General features: G+C 37.9%; 2 protein-coding genes across 5 annotated transcripts in view; one reads left to right on the top strand and one right to left on the bottom strand.

Moving 5' to 3' along the window:
• Window positions 1–25,232, bottom strand: part of LOC144615632 (uncharacterized) — a 288,416-nt gene that overhangs the window by 226,809 nt on the left and 36,375 nt on the right. For 2 of the 3 annotated variants that reach the window (XM_081795031.1, XM_078442489.2), the window contains exon 2: window positions 11,170–11,247. In XM_081795031.1, the coding sequence (XP_081651157.1) occupies window positions 11,170–11,185 (16 nt within the window). In that variant the 5' untranslated portion in view covers window positions 11,186–11,247. Of the gene's footprint in view, window positions 1–11,169; window positions 11,248–13,142; window positions 13,280–25,232 lie in introns of those variants that run through there. The other variant, XM_078442488.2, reaches the window with a different exon arrangement.
• Window positions 566–25,232, top strand: STEAP4 (STEAP4 metalloreductase). 2 transcript variants are annotated; one of them, XM_060632424.3, is made up of 5 exons: window positions 566–686; window positions 17,216–17,673; window positions 18,315–18,842; window positions 20,388–20,552; window positions 22,160–25,232. In XM_060632424.3, the coding sequence occupies exons 2-5, from the start codon at window positions 17,218–17,220 to the stop codon at window positions 22,445–22,447; spliced, it is 1,437 nt and encodes a 478-aa protein (XP_060488407.1). In that variant the 5' UTR covers window positions 566–686; window positions 17,216–17,217; the 3' UTR covers window positions 22,448–25,232. The 2 variants fall into 2 exon arrangements, with proteins under 2 accessions (XP_060488407.1, XP_060488408.1); XM_060632425.3 differs by lacking the exon at window positions 18,315–18,842.

Below are 25,232 nucleotides of genomic sequence, written 5' to 3'. Positions count from 1 at the left end.
ATTTGCATATATATAATTATGCAATATATATTATTGCATATTATTATGTAATATTATCTAGCTATAGATCAACAATAAGGCATCCACATCATCATCCCTCTTTCTTTCAGCTTCTTTTGAACGACTTAATCTACCTAAATGAAAACCTCCTAATTCAAGATCAAGTTATGAGCCCCATGAGAACCCAAGGCTTCCAGACAGAGGGGAAAGATGTCACCTTTTACTCTGAATTGAGACAAAATGGCAGCAAGAGAAATGCCTCGAAGCCTAGACCAGGTAGTGTTTTCCCAGCTACTCAGAGTTGTCTGGCTCCTTCGGGAGAGGGATCCTCCTCAGTCTCCCTAAATTTCAATCTGCCTGGAATGCAGATTCCACGGGCTCTGGGGAAAACCCTTGAAAACCCCGCAGGCTGATACCAGCAGCAACATCTGCAGCAACGGCCACAGTGGCAGCACAGGAAGTTCTGGTTCTTCCAGTTGCCCGGGATTCCCAGTTTGAACGCTTCCTGGAAACGCTTTCTTCACCGCTTATCTTGCGAAATCTAGCGGGCCCTCCCTCCTCTCTCTGGCCTCTTATACGAGCGAGAGGCGCCACCCGCAGCCCGGAGCTGTGAGCTGACCCCCGGCGCTCCCTGCTGCAGCTGCGCCTGACCGTGGCCGCCTCGCCTCAAAAGCACTTCCTAGCAGGTGGGTCCCTGTAGCCCGCTACTGCCCCGTACTTTTCGCCGCGCGGCTCCCCTCCCTTATCTGCTTCAGCCCACCTCGAGCCCCTACTTCCAGGACCCTACTCTCCAGCCCGAAAGCACCTGGAAGAAGGTGCTGGCAAACTCCGCTCCGCGCCCCCCTTATCCCCGCGCCCCTCTCCAAGACGGGCCATCCAAGGGTGTCCCGCGATGAGTTAAGCAATTCAGCAAGCATCTATTTTCCTGGAGTTTTATCGCCCATCTCTACCCCAGGGTGCAGAGAAACCCGAAGACTTAGGGTTTATATTCCTCTATCTTAACTTCTGGATGAGAGCGGTTTTGTGGCGCTCACCAGGAAGGGCGCCTGGAAGAATGTGGCTTTGGCAATCTCCGCAGTCTCAGATCTTCACCAAGAGCTGAAATGTGTGCCGAGATCTGCAACCACTTCCGTCCTCGATCTCGATTTAAACTCCCTCTTTTGTAATTTAGCGATTGCTTTTCCAGAGAAATACTGTTGGAAAAAGTAATTTATTGTGAAGAATAAATAAATCTCTGTTTGCCAGTTTGTCCAGAGGCAGCTAGAAGGTAGTTCCCCTCCCTCCCTGGATGGTAATTTAGGAACTTTTTAAAAAGACGACTGGTGTCATGAAGGGGAGCTGGACGGAGAATAGGGGAGGGAGGTTGGAGAATTCTATTCCTAGTTCTAACTAGAAGCTCACCACCTCAGCCTCATTTTCCACATATGTAAAATAAAAGGCTCTTGGACCAGATGATCGACAGGGTCCAACACTTTACCAAGGTGAAAATCAATGACTAAAGATGCTTGCTGGTTTGAAATATATAGAAAATCTCATTAATGCAGTAAGTATAACCAAGGAATTACTTTCTTCATACTAATGCAAGTTTCAGTGTTGTAGGGAAACTACCCAGTTTTGGAGTGTCTCTTCCCACACAAGTATCTTAGACTTCTAACACATTTATCATTCAGAGAATACTCTCAGCTTTCAAAACCATTCTTCAGCCTTGCTCTGTGAGAATGTCCTATTCCCTATAAATGGCAGTCATATAAATGTCACTCACATGAAAGAACATTTTTTCTGATTCAGTAGGTGTAATTTTATGAAATGGCACATTTATTTGAAGCAGTAACTTTTTTGAGATATGGCCTTTTGCAAGGCCCCGAGTTTTTCAGAATGCTGTGATTTAGCACAGAATGAAATTCCGCCTGCATGCATTCTACCTGCGTGGCAAACATTGCCAACCCAGAAAACCTATTTATCAGGCTTTGGGGTTGTAAAGTAAATGGTACATGTGTATAGAGAAATTGGGTCAGAGCACTTTCTCCATTGGCAACATTTATGGCTCTGCAGAAGTTCACAGAGCAACTTCATGTTCAGAAACCGATGTGTACAAGACCTGACCCCTAACTCGAAAACAATTTCCAGACTTTTGTCTTGCTTCAGCTTACTAACTGTTGTTAGAAGTAACCAAATAAAAGCTTATAAGCCTGTTAATAAGTTGAAAACCCTGGGCCTTGAGCCTTGTTCTGAACAGTTTTAAGAAAAATAGATTCATTTGTCGTAGAATTTCAAAATTGAAGAAATCCTGGGCACTCTGCATTTCACGATCTCCTGAAGGACCACCCCTACATCATTCCACCATTGTTAATGCCGTTATTAAAAGGACATAGATTCTCCTTTTAAAATCTCCCAAGTAGCTGATTCTGCGGTCACCCTTGGAAACACAGTCCAGTGTTTCGTGATCCTCACCATCTGGTTCTTTTTATAAGTCACTTAGATCTGTCGTCAACTGCTATTTAAAAATCATTTCCTTTTAAAATCTTAAGAAGGCTAAAAAGCTACTGGCAAATAGATGTACATAATCACCCTTCAAACTTGAAGACTTGCTAGGGTACCTTTTTGGTAGTTTCCCCTGAGTTGTCCTCTGAGAAGGAGGCCATTTGCTAAGTCTCTGCACCCACATCTACCTATAATTCTTACTGTTAAGATTCTACACGGGCTACGAATAATGTGGTTTTCTGGGTGGGAGCATTTTTTTGAAGTTACATTTATGCCATAAATAACAGAAATAAGATTTACAAAGACAAGAGCTCTGAAGTCACCTGTTTGTTTCTGTTCTTTGTAAGCCCAAAGAGAATGGGTCATTAGTCAATTATGAAGACTTACTGAGCAGTTCTGCATGATGTGTTAAGCCTACTTGAGACATTTTGAATGACTTTTCAAAATGATTTGAATTAACACTTGTTCTTTTGTTGAGAAGAAATCAGTCCTGGAAGGAACAAAAGCGATAAATAACTAAAGGATAATTAATGCTTAAAACAATGCATGATGAGAAAACTTATTTGGCCTATATACATAAACAGTTTGTTTTTCCAAAACCATTAAGGAAAAGAGAACAAAGGATGCTTGTACTTTATGGAGATCATCTTTCCTAAATATACCACTACAAAAAGAATACACTCTTCTACTAGAAGAACTATTTCCATTCTAACTAGGCAGGACATTGACATCCTAATCCAAAACCTTCTCCACAATGTTCTAGAAGAGTTTATTAAACCATGTGAGAGAGATCTTACCACATTGTACTTTGACAGTCACATATTTCTGATAAGTTATTTTGAGAGAAATATGTTTCTTTTAAATGTAGATTGTATGAGCAGTTCTAATGTCAGGCTGAAGCAAAGTTCAATTTTCATCTTAAAAGGAAAAAAGTGTGTGCAAAGGGTAATTTTGAAAAGTTAGGACCTATAATTCTGAATAAAAAGAAACCTAAGAGGTAACAATATAACTACATAGTACACCTCTTAGAGGGTTATTAGAACCCAAACTAGGTAGTCTCTTTTGCCTCAGTTCCAAATACTCGGGGGGGGGGGGGGGGTGGCATTAACAATAGAGCAGGGGACTCCAGTGAGGTCTTCAGTGGTGACGGCACCAAAGCTGAGGAACATGAGAATATGAAGGGGCAATTAATGGTCCACACTGATTATGCATGTTTCATCTGCACCTGCTCTTTTCACAGGGTGTGGAAACAGCTTTAAGCCCAAGTTAAATAGTGGCTGAGGCAATTTTGCGCAGACTTTAGTAAACTTCCTTGTCCTTTTTCCCAGATTAACTTGTGCCCATTCTTTAACCTGGGACCCACTTTGCGCAATCCCTTGCTTGGGTCCTTACACACTATATTATAGCAGTTTGAGGATGTGTCTACGTCCTCCCCAAGAGGGAGTACAGCACAGTGCCTGGCACAGAGAGTCTGTTCAAAAAGTCTGTTGCAAACATGAAAGCCTATCAACATGTTGATAACACTGATTTTTATTTTTGGAAGATAAGAACCCTTATGAATGTAGTAGGTTCTGAGCACAGATGCCCCCTGCACTGTACCACTTAAGGTCAAAGTGTCCAGATTTCAAACATTCGCCATTTGGGGAGAAGCATGAGATTGCTTTGTACTGTACAGTCAATATAAAATAAATAGTAGGAATTACTGTAAGTATTTTTTTTAAAGGAGGAAGAAATTGCAGGAAACTTGGTGGTTCTTCTCATTAACGTTAATTTTAGTAACCCTATTATGTTGCTATACCGGGTTTCATAAAAAAATGTGTAACTATAATACTTTAGAGTGTAATTCATTTTAAAGAGTGATCTAATAGGATTAAGGCATTTAACTGAGGCCAGGAAAATTGGAATATTGAATTTTTAAAGGTTTTAATTAGTTTAACTTAAGTAAAACATGTTAGCCCTTCTTTAATACTTGAAAGCATGGTATAAGATACAAAGCCTAGTGAACAGTTCACAAGAATTAAGTTGTATCAAATCATTCTTATACAAAAAAAAATTTATCATACTTCCAGTTATTTCTTCTCCATTACCCAAGTACTAAAATGATTTCTTCATCCTATTCAATTGCCCTGACTTGGGTGGTATCGGAAAGGGGAGGATGTTGAGGAGAAAGCAGTTAGCAGCTTGGCAAATGGTTTGATTCAGTTGATAATGAAAGCGTATCAATTGCCTCTGGTTTTCCTAGACTAAGATCCCAAATTGTGCATTCTTGAAGCATATCTGAAAAATGGAAAGATACGTGTTTGGGGATAGCAGTACACAAAGAGGCTCCTGTCTCTATCTCCCCCAGAAAAGCAGGAACTACTTTCCCATTTCCATGGTCACATGCAATTCTTGGGAATGGGGGGAGGGGGGGGAGGTGTGGGAAAGGTAGGGAAAGAGCCAATGGGGTGCTGGTAAATGGCTCTCTGAGAAGAAAAAAAAAAAAAAGTCCTGATTGATCGCATTTGCTGATTTCCATGGCATGAAGATTCCCACCATGCCTAATGTCAAGCTCTTACCTGGCAAGCCAGATACCACTGAAAAGAGCTGACATTGAAAACCGAGGAATTTAAAAGAAGGAGCTGTCTCATTAAAAAATATTTATCAACTAGCACTGCTCTCAAGTTTGTATATCAGAGTATAACACAGGGAGGAAGGGGAGCAGTTTCAAGAGCACTTTGTCCCCTGGGGTAAGACACAGAGCAGCTACAAGGCCAGACCCGGCCCCAAAGCTCAAGCTGATCAGTCCTGGCAAACATTAGAGGCACTCTGGCCACAGCGGAGTCCTTGCCTCTGAGAGCTAGCTTAGAAAGAGAAGAAAATGGTACCCAAAAGATGAAGGAGACTATATTCCTAAGAATGTGTGAATCTCCCCTGCCCCCAGGAGATTTATTTTTTAAATGGTAAGAAGATAGACAATATGAAGCAGAATTGAGTTTCTTTTTTTTTTTTTAATTTTTTTTTTTTAATGTTTATTTTTGAGACAGAGAGAGACAGAGCATGAACAGGAGAGGGGCAGAGAGAGAGGGAGACACAGAATCAGAAGCAGGCTCCAGGCTCTGAGCCATCAGCCCAGAGCCCAACGCGGGGCTCGAACTCACGGAGCGCGAGATCGTGACCTGAGCTGAAGTTAGACGCTTAACCGACTGAGCCATCCAGGCGCCCCGAAGCAGAATTGAGTTTCATCAGCAGGGACTTAGGAGTGGGATCAGATCCACAGCAACACTCCTCTACCCCCAAACTAAGTTGGCAGTTATCAATATTTAGATAATTCCTCGTGGCCTCAATGTGAAGATAAATGACTATTCATAGGGAATTTACTTAAACAAAGTTAATTCAGAATTGAAATGATCAAATCACTTGCCAAATATCCCTGACCACAGTAGTCCTAGAAAAAGCAAACCCCACTAATTGACACTAAATATTAAGTGGGTTGTCGCGATCACCAAATTATCCAATAAGCAAACCCCCATGTAGCGTGTACAAGCCAAATGCCACCTAATCAGCAAGATAGAGTTATTTTTCTGATGGTGGCAAGTCCAGTTCTGTCCTGATGCTGAATGTGTGGTAAACTACAGATTTGTAAGAAGTTGTCCAGCATTTAGAAGGTAAATAGAGGTCAAGGCAAATTAACTCAGACGTGACTAAATTCCTGACCTTGTTGTCATGAGCCCCAGGCTTTAATCAAATAAATTAACCAACCTAGTCAGTGGCTAATGAACCTATATGATAAAATTCTTGGCCAGGGAATCTTGACAGATGTGGCTGAGATCCAAATGTGAAAACATGTATTAGTAAGGTTTTTGGTTGAACGAGAATTTCATGGAGAACTTAAGTTAAAAATAAATAATTTTTTCTTTTAAAGTACAATTAAAATAGATACTAGAGATCTGCATTTCCTTGCTGTCTTGGTAATTCATTGGGTGGCAGTGAAATGTTACTAACAGAATCATTATAGCTGCAGCACAGGCCTTAGCTGGTTCTCATTATTAGCAAATCCCTATAGAACATTAACGTGAAGGTTATATAGTTATGTTCTTGTGACTTGATCAAACTGTACAGGTTAAGACTCCTGTTTCCTTTTGTATTATTCTGTTGGCCAGCGTAAAAGCTAATCATCCGTAAACTTGGTTGCTATGAGATAAATAATATTTTCTCACAAAACAATTGAAATAATTTATCAGTTTTTCAGCAACCAACCTACAGTGGTTTTTAATTGGATTAAATGCATTAAATGCTAGATATCTTTTTGTCTGTGGCTATTACTAACAGAGGTACTTCTAACTACAAGGCTAAAATAAGAAAGGCACTATTTTATTTTCAAATAACATGTGCAACTGAAGACTGAATGTCAAAAAAAAACCAATTAATTAGAAAAATCCATTGATTATAGACATGTTACATTTTTCATAAACTGCAATCAGAAGTCTTTTTAAGCCACGGTCTTCTGATTTTGCTGCAATAATATATACCTGTCAGTAAAATAATACATGCTTAAATGTGAATATGCTTGCTTTCTCTGAAGAACCTTGAGTTCACTAAATACAGAAAGAGCTCAGTGAAAAAATTGGAGGAGTTCATGTGTTAGTGGAAGGTTTTAAATTTTTTTTAAGTACGTTTTGCTTTCCATTTGTCCCTGGGATATATTAAAACAAATGCTCTAATCACAAGAAGACTGGCACCATTGCACAAATCCCTGCTGCCCCTCTGCCTTGTGATGAAAGGAGATACTTGATTGATGGGCTTCAGCTCATTACAAATATGTTGTCAAGTCATGTAGGGCTTTCAGGTTGAAATTCAGAAGGAATAATAAAACAGAAGGAGGGACTTAAAAAAAAATCCCTGTTTACAGGCATCAAATTAAAATGAAAAATCGTGTCACATCTTACAGAGTTTAAAAATGTTATTTGTATTCTAACTCTTTGGAAGGGGCCAAGCAAGATCCCTGGGTTTGTGTGCTACAACACCAGGGGCAGTGTATGTGTCCATTGGGGATAATACCTGCCAAAAGAATTCAAAATCTTGGATTGAACAATCGTTTCAGAATTCAAAGCTGAATTATTAAGTGGGGAAAGGTGGAGAATATCTTTAATAATGGTTTTGTCCAAATGATAAAAGAGATAGTGTATGGCACCATTTGAGAGTTACTATTCAAATTCAGGAGCACTGTAGTAGATCTGTGAGGGGATTTGATCCAACAAACTTTGTGGCTCATGGAGAACAACCTGTCAAGGTTTCCTTGAGATAGGAACAAAGCAAAACCCTATCTGGCTGTCTAATACCAAACCCTGAGTCTGACTTCCTCGAGTTTCCTCTTTGTGGGTCCTGCACACTCATTCCTGCCTCTGGTTTTCATAAAAATAGGAATTCTAGGCTCTCAGACTCAGCCAATGAGTATGTGGTGGGAAAGTTGAAAAGCAGGTGAAATGTTCCTGCAAACCCTTATAACGTCATCAACACCCTACTTTCTCTCTGTCTTTCCCTTCCCTATCATCTCTCTCCAAAAAAGATAGACTTATCTTTTTTTCATTTGCAGTGGTTTTCAGCCGTGGTTCTCCTTAGAATTGATTGCTTGTTTGGGTTGGGTTTTTGTGTTGTTGTTTGTTAATACAGATGTCTGGACTCTATCTCAGACCAATTGATTCAGAATTTCAGGGGGTGGTGCCCTAGCATTTAATAGCTACCTAGCTGATTTTAATGTATGACCAGGAAGAGAACCACTGTAGCAGACCATTAACTGAAAGCTAACAGGTAATGGTTTGCATTCTTGGCTCAAGTAGAATCATCAAGGGGAGCTGTTTTTGAAAAAGAAAATGCCCAGACTCTACCCTAGACCAGTTGACTGAGACTCTCCAAGAGTTTGATCATCAGTATGTTACAAAAGTTCTCTATGTGATCCTAATGTATACCAAGGTTGAGAACCACTACTTTCTAGTGGTTCCTTTGTATGGGTGTTTGCATTTTATAAACCTTAGTGATTCTAAGAATTCACCTTGATGGTTGAACAAAACTCTGGAAAGAGTGCCAGGAAGACATCTGTTTGTCTATACCACCACCATGGCCCCTCTCCCTGCATTCTTGTCCAAACCAAATTCAATAAATGGGTCCTTCTTTGCCTACTTAAGGTTTTATCATGGTTCCCAGCACACTTTCTATTACCCAAAATTGTGTGTTGTGATGATGATAGAGCTTTGTCTTTATAGTCCTTTTCATGATTACCTCCAAACCTTTTTCAGTGAAACATTTTTTTTTGCATTTTTAGTTTGTATAAATATATAAAACTGGGTAAACTAAAAAACAAGTAAGCCTTCTAATATTGTGTATTAATATAAGATTGGATCTTTATATCAAAGAATTTACCTTAATTTGTATTTTCTATAGATTTATCAGTATAGAAGATGTAAGAGGATTCATGAAGGCTAATTTTTCCTTTCAGGGCTCTCTGCACCTGAGAGAGAGGGGAAGATTTTCTTTCCTCTTTCCATTTTTAAAATGGTCTTATATTCATAAGTATTTACATATTTTCCTCTTCATTCTGTGAAAACATTAGGGGAAAGAAATGCCCCATTTTCCAAAAGCAAGGCGACAAAGTGCCCACCTTTTAGAATGGGCATGCTTTGGGTTGTTGATCCCTGTTCTTCTTACTAAAAGGAATGCAGAACAGGATCTATTCCAGGGCACAGAGAGGGGAGAAAGATCAATTTGCCTCTGGCTGCTGATACACAAGGGACTTCAAAATTTTATTTTGATGTGTTCTCCAAATGAGGTCTATGCATATACAGAAATATACTGCTTAGGATAAAAAGAAGTCTATTTTACAAGTTTAGATTTGTATCTACTTATCAGATAACTGCACACTGCTATTATACTTTAATATGAATTAATATTGTAATACAGCCCGTGATTATCTCCTAAACAAAACAAAGAGATTATGTTTTATTCTCAGAAAATGTCAAAAATCATTGATTTGTTAAGTATAAGCATTTAAAATATACAGTTTTTATAGCTATGGATAAGATATTACAAAAACTTATATTGAAAGGCAAAGGAACTAGAATATCTAAAACAGTTCTGAAAATTAAAAAAAATGAAGTGGGAAGAATGAGTCTACCTAATTTTAAGTCATCAAAACTTCATAGAATTGGCAGAATGTAGAAACATAGATCAATGGAACAGAATAGAAAACCCAGAAATAGAGCCATGCATGTGCAGGCAAACGATTTTTGACAAAGGTACAAAAGCAATTCAATGAAAGAAGAATAGTCTTTTAAAAACTGATAGGGAAGTGATTATATATTCATAGACAAAAAAAATTATTTAAACCTCAGACTTTGTACAAAGATTAACTCAAAATGGATAATGGATTTATATGTAAAATATAAAACTACCAAGCTTTGAGGAGAAAATATTCAAGACCAAGAGCTAGGTGAAGAATTCCCAGACATGACATGAAAAGTACAATCCACAAAAGGAAAAGGCAATATATTAAATTTAATCAAAATTAAAAACCTCTGCTCTGCGAATGACCCATCAGAATAAAAAAACAAGCTACAGAGTGGGAGGAAATATTTGAAGACCACCTATCTGACCAAGGACTCATATCTAGAATATATAAAAATTCAACAGTTAAAAAAACCAAAAATCCATTTAAAAAATGGATGACTTTTCAAAAACAGGACATATAGTAGCAAATAAGCAAATGAAGAAGTCCATACGATGGACCAGTAGTCAGCCATAAAAAGGAACAAACTGATACATGCACCAACTTGGATGGATCTCAAGGGCATTATGTGAAAGGGAAGGGGGAGGGGGGATGCCAGCATGAAAAAGTTACATTTTATGTGATTTGTTTAAATATTTCATTCTAAAATGACAAAATGATAGAATTAGAGAACAGCCTGGTGATTTCCAGGGGTTAAGAGAGCAGAGAGGGGAGTAGAGCTAGAACAGTTCTGTATCCTAATGGCGCCAGTGGATACATGAAGTTACCTATGGGATAAAATGACAGAGAACCGTACACACACATTCTACCAATATCAGTTTCCCAGTTTTGATATTGTACTACAGTTATGGAAAATGTAACCCCTGGAGGAAATGAAGGATCCCCAGGAACTTCTCTTACTATCTTTACAACTTCCTGTGAATCTATAGGTATTTCAATAAAAATATTCTTTTGTTAATAGCATTGATTTGTTAAGCATAAACATTTAAAACATGCAATTTTTGTTATCTTGTTGAGACATTTCCATGTTTTTTAAAAGCCAGAATGCTCTTAAATTGGAAGTGGCCGGGCCCTCTCTCATCTCTGACCTCTAGGAGGTGATAGAAATAAAACACACAAGCCAGACAAGCCCTAACTTCCTCAAGAGAAGCCTAGTTGGAATACCCCAGAAGAAGGCTGTCTCAGGTTCCCCATGCCTGGGCTGGGATCTGCAGACAGAGGGAGATGACGGGCAAGACTCTACATGACCCACACCTAGTCCCGCTCTGTGCCTTACACGCACGCACATGAGTGCACCCATGCGCAGGCACACAAGCTTCTCTGGTGGCTGCTACCATGGCCCTTCCAAGTCATCTTCCACCTTTGCATCTGTGCTGTTGGTTACCAATCTCTTAATCTATATGAACGCCCAGTGGGGTCACTATTACCTGTCTTGGCCTTCATCTCAAGGAGCCTCTGAATGATTTTCCAATCCAGGGAGTATTCTTGTGTTTCCTGTGACAGAACTGAGGTGTGTAAAGAGCAGAAGGAAAAAGAAATCACTATGTCATGTTTTAACTATCTTAACTCTACTTTCCCTTAATACCTCTGCTTCCTGTGTAACACATTTCTTATTTTCTTTGTTCCTACCATCCTACATTTAAAAGTAAAATAAGATTAGGAAACTTTTTAAGTGGCATAAGAAATCTTACTACCTCCAGAAACCCACGTTTACACACGGGAGCTATTTTGAGTTACAAATGGTAAGAAATGGGCGTAACTTCCTTTTTTATATAATACCTTCTCTAAAACGAACCCTCAACTTGATCTCCCTTGTGGTTTCAATTATGCCTACATCTCCTTTTTATGAACTCCTGTCATTGGAATTTTTTCCAAGAGTTCAGAATTAAATTCTTCCAAAGAATTAATAACTTTATTTTTCACATGTTTTTTCATCATCCCAGTTATGGTAACCTGAGATCTGATCTTTTTTTCTTTTTCCATGAAAACAAACAATAACCAAACTGTTGTATTATCCTGGATTGATTGGCAAGCAGAGGCTGTGACAAAGGTATGCATGCAGAATTTACTAGGGAAGTGATTCCAAGGAGCGGGAGTGAAGAGCAAGGGGCATAAACTAGGAACATGAGAAAGATGGCAGGAGAGAGCCTTAATTTGGCCACTGCTAAGGAGGAGTGGTGCTGTATTCTGCTGTGGCTTTCTGAGGAGCCTTATAAAACGTGTCAGAACTGCGTGCCAGAAGATGAAAGGGTCAGCATTTATCCAGGGGGCCACGTCCTCCATTGGGCTATGGTGGCCCCATGGGTCATATGTGTCTGAATGCTAAGCAGGTACAGGTATCAGAGAAACCTCAGGACAAGAATGAAGAGGGTCCCCAAACTGGGTCCCCAAAGCGAGCCTCTGATAGGCAGTGGAAGTTCAGCAGAGCTCCATTACTGCCCAATAACTAAAAGTAGAACCAGGAAGATTTGAAGAGGAGCTCAAGATGTGGCCAACACAATTATCAACCTTATAACTTCTGTAACTTGATAAGGAGTAACTAATTGCCCTATTTCTTTCTAAATCAATCAGTGATATTTTAATACCTCCTTACCATCTTTGTACCTCCAATTTGCCCAGTAATATCTCTGAAGGTTTAAGACTGAAAATATTTTTTTTTAAGGTTATTTTCAGAGAGACAAAGCACGAGCAGGGGAGGGGCAGACAGAGAGAGAGAGAGAGAGAGAGAGAGAGGGAGAGAGTCCCAAGCAAGCTCTGCAGGGTCAGTGCAGAGCCCAGTGTGGATTTCGAACTCGTGACCTGAGCCAAAATCAAGAACCGGACGCTTAACCAACTGAGCCATCCAGGTGTCCCAAGAGTGAAAATAATTTTAATGTTTGGTGTAACAACCCAAGTGTGTTACACTAGATTGTTAAGCTGCACTTTAAGAGTAAAATATTAAAATAAAATATGAAAGAATTACAAATGAGAGAAATTCACACTTGAACTGTTTATATATCTATGTTTTGATAAATTCATATGCCCTAAAGCCATTTCACACAGGATTTTTAAGAAATAAGTGAGGAAAGCAGAAACTTCTTAAGAATTATTGAATGCTATTCCAGATAAATTGTATATATTTCCAATAATCCGTTATAGAAGCAAAATTAACCCTTACTTTATAGAATTTATATAAAGGTTTCATTAATTAGGTAACTAATAGATTGGTTAATTAGAAAATTACTAAATTACTTGAATAACCTATTAATATTAGATAAGTTATTGAGCATTTTCTATATCTCAAGAACTATATTAAGATACACTAGTTCATCGAATCCTCACACTGTCTCCAAAGTAGGTACTATCAATCTCTCATTTTAAAGATGATGAAAGAGAGACACCAAGAGTTTAAGTAACTTACCCAAGCTGAGAGTGGTAGTAAAAATTGGAGCAAAGAAAGAGGCATTTAGGTAGCTTAGTTGGTTAAGTGTTTGACTCTTGATCTCATCTCAGGTCTTGATCTCAGGGTCTTTTTTTCTTTTTTTAATGTTTATTTATGTATTTATTTTTGAGAGGAGAAAGTGCGAGCAGGGGAGGGACAGAGAGAAAGGGAGACAGAGAATCCCAAGCAGGCTCCGTGCTGTCAGCTCAGTGCCTGATGTGGGGCTCAAACTCACGAAACAATGAGATCATGACTTGAGCTGAAATCAAGAGGCGGATGCTTAACCAACTGAGCCACCCAGCTGCCCTGATCTCAGGGTCTTAATCTCATGATCATGAGTTCAAGCCCTATGTTTAAGCTTCACTAAAAAAAAAAAAAAAAAAAGTTGGAGCAAAACAATAGTGCTGTTTAGCTGATATGTTCATTTTTTTTTTTAAGTTTATGACAGGTTAGAATAAATTAAGGTAGTGGCCAAACTGCCAAAATTGAGTCTGGAATCACTCTCACTTTGCAATGATTAAGATGATCCAAGTAAGAATATGTCAATAAAGATACCATCCATCTCATTAACAGTTGCTGGTAACTTTATCAAATCTGTATTTTGCTTGCAAAGGTTCATCCAAATATAAGAGATAGAAAATAATGTTAGGATAAAAGACTGGATGAAAAGTGAGGGGACAGCTATCTGACCTTCTTTGAACACACTCACAGTCTGACAGTAACTAAGGCATCATTTACCAGTTTGAGGGGTTGAGTTGTAAGAACAAGGTGTTAACTGATTAGCAATTAACCAATATAATATAAATTGCTAACCTAGTTTACATTTGTAGATGCTACTAAAAATTTTTCAAAGGCACAGCTACGTTCCCATCTGAGAGGCCCTATATCATCTTCAGGTGCTTCCCTACATGCGGTCACACCCGTCTCTGATAAAGTTCAGGGTATCAGTCACCAGCTGGTTTTAAAAATGATTCAGTTGCTATGATTAATTCAGTTATTCAAAGAGTTCCTGTGGAAGCACAGGAGAGTCTTGTATGTCCTGTCCTTTTCTTCCATGACTTGTGACTACCTCCAAAGCTCTAACTGGTCTGCTTGTGATACAGGTACACATTTTTAGATAAGCTCAGGTAAGAGTATAGGTGTTTTCCACAGGCTAAATGGAAAGGGCAAATTTCTGAAATCCCATTAAAAAGGTACAAGCTTCATATGTCCTACAATCAGCATGAAAGCCACCCTGTAGAAATTAAATAGTGACTACATCTGGTTTAAAATTCCACGGCAAATTCACTGAGTGTTACTTTAAACCCATTTGGATTAAAGAAGCAATGTCTTTACAACATCCTCCCCAACTTCTCTCCTTCTCCCTTATTCTTCCCCGTGCTTATATCATAATCATTCAACTTCCTCTTCATTATGTGCCCCACACTGTGCCTGGCACACAGAGCAAACAGCTACTTCTAACACCTACAATGCACCTTTCTAATATCATTCAACAAATTGTAGCAGGAAGTGTCTAGTCCATCATAATCAATGCTCTTGTTAGCACTGGGGATACATTACTAAACAAAAGAGACAGATGAAAGAAAGAAAGAAAGAAAGAAAGAAAGAAAGAAAGAAAGAAAGAAAGAAAGGGTGAGAGGGAGGGAGGGAGGGAAAGAAAGAAAGAAAGAAAGAAAGAAAGAAAGAAAGAAAGAAGAAAGAAAGAAAAAGAAAGAAAGAAAGAAAGAAAAAGAAAGAGGAAGAAAGAAGGAAGGAGAAAGAAAGGAAAGAAAGAAAAAGAGGAAGAAGGAAGGAGAAAGAAAAAGAGGAAGAAAGAAGGAAGGAGAAAGAAAGGAAAGAAAGAAAAAGAAAGAGGAAGAAGGAAGGAGAAAGAAAGGAAAAGGTCAATTGAAAATTTAAACTAAATAATAAATGTTATTTAAAATAAATAATAGGGGTGCCTGGGTGGCTTAGTCAGCTGAGGGTCTGACTCTTGGGTTTGGCTTAGGTCATAATCTCAGGGGCATGGGTTTGAGCCCCACATCGAGCTCTGTGCTGAGCATGGTGCCTGCTTGAGATTCTCTCTCTCTCTTAAAAATAATTAATTAATTTTGGGAAAAATTCAGTACTAAAAGAAAAAAAATATTCTAATAAAACAACCAAGTTTATTTTATTACATTGGAGAAATTTGAGGACTTTTATTTGATTTGTTTTTAATTTAAATTTCACAAACTTCCAAAAAGTAACTCACATGGTTTACAACAGTATCCAACTTTAGTTTCAACTTGCATTTCTTTTATTTTGGGTAAGATTAAGATTTTTTTGTTTCACTACATTAAAAAGTCTTTCATATCACCTTAGGATAAACAGTCAACTTATATCCTTTGCCTAATTTTCTAAAGGACAATTTTTTAAAAATATTTATTTATTTTTGAGAGACAGAGAGCATAAGCAGGGGAGGAGCAGACACACACACACACACACACACACACACACACACACACACACACACACACCGAATCTGAAGCATGTTCCAGGCTCCGAGCTGTCTGCACAGAGCCCAATGTGGGACTCGAACTCATGACCTCATGAGATCATGACCTGAGCCGAAGTTGGATGCTTAACTAATTGAGCCACCCAGGCTTTCCAGAAATTATTTTTTTTTATTTGTAGGAGTTAAAAATATTTTTTCCAGTTTGTTGATCTTCTTACTTTGTTTATAGTGGTTTCTGCTTTGCGGGTATTATTTATTTTTATGTAATCACATTTATTCCCTTATTCTTTAATGGTTTTAGGAATTTATAGGAAAAGAGCCTTTCCCCTCTAAAGTTATAAAAGAAATCTCAATGTTTCCATCTAGTTCTATTATGGTTCTACTTAGATAGATAGATAGATAGATAGATAGATAGATAGATAGAGACAGATAATTTAAGTGTTTAATTTTTCTTCATCTAGTTCTTGTACCTGTCTTGTTATCTTGTTAAGTTTATTCCTAAATATTTTCTCTATTTTGTTGCAACTGTAAATAGGACCCTTTCTTCTATTAAATCTTGAACTTATTTTTTAATAAATGAAAAATATTGATATTAATTGGCTTCCTGAACAAGACGCTGGATTGATTTTATTACAGTACTTTTTCAGTTGACTTTCTCAAGTTTCCCAAAATTAAAGTTTGATCATCCACAACTCCTTTTGACTTTCTATATCTCAAATCTTTTACTCTGGTCTAGTTGTGTTCGCTAGAATTTCCAAACAATAATAACTAAAGTGGTCAAAGCAGATACGTTTCTCTGGCTTATGACTTTATTGGGAGTGTCTCTGGTCATTTTTTTTTTTTTTTTTTGTAATTCTCTTTAAGTATAATACTAATTGATTTTAGGTTGAGGGAGATATTTTGTATGTTAAAGAAATATCTCTCTGTTCCTTTTTGACTATGAATCAAAAACAAATGTCAAATTTTAACATATGTCCACTTAGCATACATAAATTTGACTGTATTTTTCTCCTTAAATCTTCTAATATATTAAGTTATATTAGTAGAGTTCCTAATATTGAATTTAAAGAACTAATCTTTATATTTATTCCTAGAATAATCCCCATTGGATCAATGCACACTTTCTCTTGCCAAGCTACTGGATTCCGTTTGCTAATGTTTTATTTAGGATTTTTGTATCATAAAACATAAGTAAATTGGTCTACAATTTCCTTACTAGTGCATTCTTTGCTAGATTTTGCTCTGAGAACTCTAGAAACTGTTAAGTGTTAGGTAAATGCAGTTATCATTGTAACACAGGTCCATGGTTTAAAGCATCCACCAATAAGTGTCTTGGTTCTTCACTACATCTCTTTATCCAACAGAAGTTTTTCACTAATGACTTTGTTAAATGAGACACATGTGAGCATATACATGAAAATTTTTACTCTTTCCAAATTATGTGGGAATTACGCTTGAGATAATTCATGAGAAGATGAGAGCAACCTCAGATGATCACTGTTTCCTGGATATGATTCTCATTAACTTTTCCAGGTTGAGCATTCATATTTTGTTGACTATTTCTGTTATTATATTTCAGTTATGGAAAAAACTTCTACAGATGCATTTCCTTTTACTATGAATTCTTCAGAAAAGCAAGAGACTGTATGTATTTTTGGAACTGGAGATTTTGGAAGATCACTGGCACTTAAAATGCTCCAGTGTGGTTATTCTATTGTTTTTGGAAGTAGAAACCCCCAGAAGTCCAGTCTGCTGCCCAACGGTGCAGAGGTCTTGAGCTATTCAGAAGCGGCCCGGAAATCAGACATCATAATCATAGCAGTCCACAGAGAGCATTATGGTTTTCTCACAGAACTAACTGAGGTGCTCAAAGGGAAAACATTGGTCGACATCAGCAATAACCTCAAGATCAATCAGTATCCAGAATCTAATGCCGAGTACCTTGCTCAGCTGGTGCCAGGTGCTCACGTAGTAAAAGCATTTAACACCATCTCAGCCTGGGCTCTCCAGTCTGGAGCACTGGATGCAAATCGACAGGTAATATTAAATGATTACTTTATACTCAATCTTTAAAAAAGTAAATGTTTGAATGTCCACTTTCCTCAAAGATGCCAAAATATAATTACAAAACAAAATACCCACTAAACATTTCAGTTTGCTAATATGTGCCATGGATAATTTTCTTGGGCTTAATCAAGTTGTCAATTGTTGTGATTTATTTCCCACTGTCAGCACCCTCAGCTTTGAGTTTGATTGAAGCCAATGGTGTCAGTCTCCAGAGGCCTCCTATAAATACTAAAAAGTAACACAGTTAAATTGTTGATGGATATCCTTTCCATTCCCATCACACTGTATGAAACTGATTCCATTTATTCACTGAGATTAAAAGTAATCCCAAAGTGATATAGTACCCACAAATACAGAAGAAAAATCAAACCATCACCCTGGGAGAACCAAGTCCTATTGTGTCAGTGTGATATACTTAAAACCACTCTCAATTTCAACCCTGGTACTTAACTATCCAGCACGCATGTGCAAGTTGAAAACATGTTGCTTCTATATCCTTGTTTGAAAAGCAGTTCACTACTACACGTCCTTGCTCTGCACAGTGCTTACATAGACTTTCAAAGTAATTATTAAAGAAAGAATAAGTACAAAATAAATTATTCTTAACCCAGGTGTTCGTCTGTGGAAATGACAGCAAAGCCAAGCAAAGAGTAATGGATATTGTTCGTACTCTTGGACTTACTCCACTGGATCAAGGATCTCTCATGGCAGCCAAAGAAATTGAAAACTACCCCCTGCAACTGTTTCCAATGTGGAAGTTCCCCTTCTATTTGTCTGCCTTTCTGTGTGTCTTCTTCTTTTTCTACTGTGTTATAAGAGATGTAATCTACCCCTATGTTAATGGCGGGAAAGATAGAACATTTCGCATGGCTATTTCCATTCCAAATCGTGTCTTCCCAATAGCAGCACTTACACTGCTTGCCTTGGTTTACCTCCCGGGTGTTATTGCTGCCATTCTGCAACTGTACCGAGGTACAAAATACCGCCGATTCCCGGACTGGCTTGACCATTGGATGCTTTGCAGAAAGCAGCTTGGCTTGGTGGCACTGGGATTTGCCTCCCTTCACGTCCTCTACACACTAGTGATTCCTATTCGATATTATGTACGATGGACAATTAAAAACAGAACCATTACCCAGGTAAATCTCTACTCATTTGTATTCTCCAGTTCCTTAAAGCAAAGGGAAATCTTGCTACATCATATTTCACTTCACAATTATAGAAAATCACTCTTTTAACCATCTTTTTTTTTCTTTAATGTTTATTTATTTATGTTGAGAGAGGGGGCAGGAGCAGAGAGAGAGTGAGACAGAGAATCCCAAGCAGGCTCTGCACTGTCAACACAGGACCTGACACAGGGCCGGAACTCACGAACCATGAGAACATGACCTGAGCTGAAATCAAGAGTCAGATAGTTAACCGACTGAGCCACCCAGGTTCCCCAAACCATCTTTATTTTTTTTTTTTTAATGTAGACTATAGTTCCTGTTTGGGGTTTTCTTTGTTTTGGTTTGGTTTGGGGTTTTTCTGAGTTTGGGTTTTAGGGTTTTGTTTTGTTTTTGTTTTTTTTAATGAATTTGGTTGAGATCCCATAAAACTAGTGAGAATGAAAGTTAGATTCCCAGGTTCGCTTGGGTGCAGATGTGTACTTGCAGGATTCACTGGGATACCGGCAAACTGGCAGATTTGGAGGCTGAGGAAACCTAATAACACTTACTTGAATTCCTTAGGGAAGGAGAGCAGTCAAGAAATGTAAACCAATGAGTTTTTAAGCTTCTCTTGTTGTGCATGCTACTTCCTTTTGGAAGTCAAAACCAAACATCTTATAAAAGTAAGGGGACTGTTCAAACCTCTGTCACAGGAAGGTAAACAAATTCACAAAAGGGTGCTTATACCTCCACTAATGTTTGACTTGCAGAAAGCCATCCTCAAAAACTAGAAAATTAAACAATTTTGAGCAAATGTCAAATACTATTTTCTGCATAGTGAACAATTCAGAGAGAATCAGCTCAGAGAGTCATAAAGCAATCCCAGAGGAAGTGCTATCTATCCGTTCTAGTTTGGAAGTAATTGGTTTTGATCAATCTTACTGAAGTCTCAAAGTTCCTTAGTCAAAAACTCATTGATGGTACTTCTGTGGATTTCTCTACATTATTTCTCAAATACACAGGAGATTCTTAGGTAACAGTCCCATTTAAAGGGCCTGGATTTTCTCAGTCTGTGGTATGGGCAGACTTGATGCTATATTATGACATAATAAACATGAAAGAACCCAAACGTTGTGTGTGTGAATAATCAGCATATAAAGCAGATGAACAGAATCCAGATATAATCATTTGAGAACATCAAGTTTTGCTTGAGGAACAAGAAGCCATATGGTAAAGAAGGTTTAAGTAAATGTTTACTTTGTTTTAGAATTTATAGGGTCAATTAAAACCTTCTACACAATTCCTAGAGTCAACTATATAATAAAGTCCCAGCAGAACCAATTACTTTTTCTACCAAGAAATATCATTTCCAAGTACATATTTCTCTATAGTTATTTTCAAGTGATTATTAAGAAATACATACGATTTGTCCTGAGCAAATATAGTATGCAGAGGTATTTTTCACTGCTCTTAAAAGTCTGGGCAGTTTGTAAAAAAAAAATGTAATTTTTAAAAATTGATAATAATTTTTCTTAGGCAACAGCAAAGAGAGAAGATCCATTTAGCACCTCTACTGCCTGGCTTAGTGATTCATACGTAGCTTTGGGAATCCTTGGATTTTTCCTGTTTGTACTCTTGGGAATCACTTCCTTGCCATCCGTTAGCAACACGGTCAACTGGAGAGAGTTCCGATTTGTCCAGGTAATGACTTCAAGATATAATCTACTTTATATTGCAAAATAAGTCTGGCTTTACAAATATTTTCATTTTTCTCTCATACAATGTACAGATTTTCATTATGCTCCTTCACTTCCACCGCAGTGTCACAAAAATAGCAAGTGAAACACGTTCAAGTCCAAAAATGCTAAACTCTGGTACCAAAAGGCATTGCATAATAGTTTCATTTCCTAGCTGGGCATCACATGCCAAGACTGCTGACTACTCCTAGAGCCACAGGTGTGAGTATAGAGTGAAGAGCACCAATAACTATTAAACTTTGTGTGTAGGGATATGCTAGGCACAAGGTGAAGAGAAACCCAAAGACAAAATTTCTACTTCTGATATCTGCCTTCTAATAAGGACATATTGATACAAAAAAGGCATATATTAAACTCAACTTTAAAACCACCAAAGCAAGGTTTGTTAGACTGTCATACCAGACTCAGTCCGGGTCTATACAAGGAAGAATTGGTTTTGCCCACATACCAACCACCAGACACCTCACTAAAAGCAGTTAGTTACTATTCTTATAGACCAGTAGTCCTCAAAGTGTGCTACCTAGAACCTCAGCATCACCTGGGATCTTATTAGAGACACAAGTCCCCAGGCTCCACGCAGACCAAATGGATCAGAAACTCTAGAGGTGTAGCCCAGCAATGTGTTTTAACAAGCCTTCCGAATTATTCTGATGCATGCTCATTGTGAATCAGTATAATAGAAAAGACCATTAGTAACTGGAATTGGATTTGAATTTTATAAAACTATTTGAATTTCTGAAAGTCTTGCAGTTTCTCCCAGAGAACAAATGCAGTCAACATTTTCTCATGTTAACACCTTTAGTCAAGGCTATTAAGACAGAAATAAACATTGAGCTTTAGAATTTAGGCCAAAACAAACAAACAAAAGTAAAGTTTGCTAATTGTTCTTTACTGCAATAGAAATTAGCTAGCATCTGCTTTTAGTCTGTAACATAAACTAATGTGGTGCTTCTTAAGGACATACTGTCTTAGCATCTCTGGCCTCCAGAAAAGTTGATCAAGGAAAGAGTTCACCACTGGGGAAGAAGCCACAGTATATTACTTATTCTAACTCAAAAAAGTTTACTTCTGGAAAACTTTCCCATCTAGCCAGGTTAAGATGAAACCACCACTTAATCCCTTCACCTATTTCGCCCATCCCAGGAATGAAAAGTACGGGGAATATAGTCAATAATATTGTAATAACATAGTATGGTAACAGCTGGTGCTACACTTGTCATGGTTAGCAGTACAAAACATATGCAATTGTCAAATCAATACGTTGTACACCTGAAACTAATGTGACATTGTATGCCAACTATACTTCAAGAATAAAATTTTTTTAAAAAAGGATGAAACCACCATATCATTTATAAGCACAATATTTTTTAAATGAAATATTTATTAACCTGAAGGAGGGTTAATGTTTCTCCAGTACTTAGCAGAGTGTTCTAAATATTACAGACGTCAAAGGTTTGTGGTTGGTAATAAATATCCTGCATTGGCTTAGAGTGTTTCATTTTAAAATATAAATATAGTGTTAATGTACATATTCTTTTCTTGCTTATCCAGTCCAAACTGGGTTATTTGACCCTAATCTTATGCACAGCCCACACCATGGTGTATGGTGGCAAGAGATTCCTCAGTCCTTCGAGTCTCATATGGTACCTTCCTTCAGCCTACGTGATAGCACTCATCATTCCCTGCATCGTGCTGGTGATCAAGTTCGTCCTTGTCCTGCCATGTATAGACAAGACCCTTACACGGATCCGCCAGGGCTGGGAGAGGAATGCGAAACCGACATTGAATGGAGAAAGATATTTAAAGCAAAGTTCAGTCCACCTGGACTCTGAACTGTAGTAGTGTATATTTAGAGAAGACTACGTAATGGGAACAGTTAAGAAGCCATTTTCTTCCCACCATGACCTGAAGTTTGTTAACAGAGAAGGAACTGTTGCCTGACTTTAAGAACTTGACAGATAGGAATAGAACACCAGTAAATCTCAGGTTAGTGATGAATCTGTGTAGGTCCCTGCCTCTCTTTTTCCCAGAGGCAGCAGGGCTGAGGTCATGGTTATCTTTGTGGTTTCACACTAAAAAGTTGTTTTGTCATGGGCAACGTGCATGACCTAATGTCTTGCAAAATCCAGGGGAAGTACAGCAACTTCCTTCTCTGGATCAAGGGGCTGAGTGGAATGAAAAAGAAAACAGTATGATGGTGGCCACTGATAAAGGCTTTCTGAGGTATGTCTGAAAAGGAGGACCAATGAAGTGAAAGGAATGTGAATTTTTCTTATTGTTCTTTGTAAGTGAAGGTGGTCAAAAATATTGCCATAGTGAATTCTATGGTTAAATGTGCTCTTTGATTTTGCTTTTGCCAACATGGATGTGTACTGTGGAGAACCATTTTATAACACAACAAATAATTTCACAATTGATTGGAAGTAACCATGGGTTGGATATATGCAAGTCTATTACTGTTGTCGTAAGATCCTTCCTTTACAAGGAATAAGTACAGGGAAGATTGAGTTACAATTGAGAGATATCCACTTGGATTTTCTCAGTGTACAACAAGCAAGGAAGGGTTGATAAAACCCTTGCACGAAAAGTTCACATAAACCAGAATTTTAGACAGCAAGCTACATAAATTTTGTAAAGCTGCACTATACTAGGTATGTATGATTTAGATATTGTGGTATGCTTTGTGAATACTATATTCCAAATATTGGTCAATACTAATCATCTATGAAATGGATTTCTAGTATAAAAAAAGTATCTTCTCTAATTCTCAAGGCTTATTATAATTTTAAGCAGTGACATTAAATGAATAATGAAAGTATAATTTTGACAAATGCATAGATGAGAGAGAATTATGTAAAATCTTAGGGTAGGGAGGCATGAACAGTAGCTGAAATATAAGACTTGGTTCTTTCTCAAATCTTTGTTGTAATGCAGATGGTTTGCTCTATTTTTCCTGTGCTGATAATACCATTTCCAAGATGACTTTCCACAGGATTAGCCTTCCTGGCTCATGCATGAAGCTGAAAGGGGCCTTAGGCACCCACTTCCCACAAAATGAAATAACCCAAAGGCTTTGGGTTTGACATTTTTCTGCCTACTCCATAAAGGCCACCTATTTTTCTTTCTGTTTTAACTTTTATTATCATATATTCTACATGATGCAAAATGATTAAAATATATTAAAATATCACCCACCATCCAGGAGATTTTTCTATGAAACTTCTTGAAAATAGTTTCATCTATACTGTATATTCAACTTCACATCCTCCCTTTTTCACTTAATATATCAGTGGTTTTGTTCTCTTACTTACATGGTATATGTATATTATTAATGGCTGCATTAATATTACATCAAATGGGCACTTATTTAACCAATGCGCTAATTAAACACGTAGGTTATATCTGTTTTTTACTAAAACAAATAACATTTCAGAATATCTTAGCACTTATAACTTTTTTCCATACTTTAAATTATTTCCTTGGAATACTTGCCAAGAATTGGGATTACGAAATTAAAGAACTTTTTTAATGCTTATTTATTTTTGAGAGAGAGAGAGACAGACAGAGTGTGAGTAGGATAGGGCAGAGAGAGAGACAGAGACAGAATCCTAAGCAGGCTCCAGGCTCTGAGCTGTCAGCACAGAGCACAGTGCAGGGCTGGAACCCACAAACCACTAGATCATGACCTGAGCTGAAGTCAGACACTTAACTAACTAAGCCACCCAAGAGCCCCAGATTTTGTTTTTTATTTCAGTTTGTGTTCCCTGAGAAGGCACACAGAATGCATGCTCCATTAATTTATCTTTGATTCACTCAAGCAAGGTTACAAGAAACCTGGAAAACTGTGAGCAGAGCTGAGGTGTGTGGCACTGACCCTAGAGCATCAGTGGGAAAGACAGAGAAAATGTCATTACTCATCTACTCTGTTTTGTGAAAAACAGCCAAGTGTTCTAGGGTTGGAGCCTGCTCTTTGTCTAGAGAATGGTTGCTTCAAAATTAAATACTATCCAGGCTGATATAAAGAAAACCTCTGGGGTTAATCATGCTTTTTGGTATGTTTTTACTTGATCATAGTTCATCACTAAAAATAGAAAATGATACAAATGGGGGGGGGGGGGGGAAGCTGCCTAGAGTAAAACTCTACTTTTATAACCTAGTAAAAATGTTTTACCTATGTAGTTAATAAAAGCCATCCATGAAGCTAGAAGTTAAAGAACACGTCCAGTGGTTTTGGTGTAACAGTGCGTTGCTAGGCCTGACCCTCAGCTTCAACTACAAGGGTCCCCAGCCCCACCGGTGGACCAGAGAAGCCAATTTCCTCCTTTCATCCCTCTCAACATCCCTCCTCCCCAACCATCAAACCAACTTGGCCATCCTAACACAGCTGACTCCTCCAGTTCACCTAGGGTTGGAAAGAATGAGTTTGGAGCAGACGAAAGTAGCAAACTATATTCCTTTTAACAGGTCCAGACTGTTTTACATAAAAAAGTTAGACTAAACTTCACTGTATTCTAGGAAAATTTTTATTGAGCTCATAAACATTTTGTTTTTGTATGTCTGCCCCATGTTAAGGGATGACTGCTTTTGTAAATTTGTACTCATTAAATGTCATTTTAAAAATACA

The sequence above is a fragment of the Panthera onca genome, chromosome A2, assembly GCF_046562875.1.
Source record: "Panthera onca isolate mPanOnc1 chromosome A2, mPanOnc1 haplotype 2, whole genome shotgun sequence".
In the NCBI taxonomy this organism is placed as follows: domain Eukaryota; kingdom Metazoa; phylum Chordata; class Mammalia; order Carnivora; family Felidae; genus Panthera; species Panthera onca.
The sequence above is the reverse complement of the archived record's forward strand: the minus strand, read 5'-3'. Positions and strand labels throughout refer to the sequence as shown.

Coding starts and splice junctions, on each gene's coding strand:
- STEAP4 (XM_060632424.3), top strand. CDS start 17,218: ATGGAAAAAACTTCTACAGATGCATTTCCTTTTACTATGAATTCTTCA. Junction 17,674..18,314: donor CACTGGATGCAAATCGACAG/GTAATATTAAAT, acceptor TTCTTAACCCAG/GTGTTCGTCTGTGGAAATGA. Junction 20,553..22,159: donor GAGAGTTCCGATTTGTCCAG/GTAATGACTTCA, acceptor TTGCTTATCCAG/TCCAAACTGGGTTATTTGAC.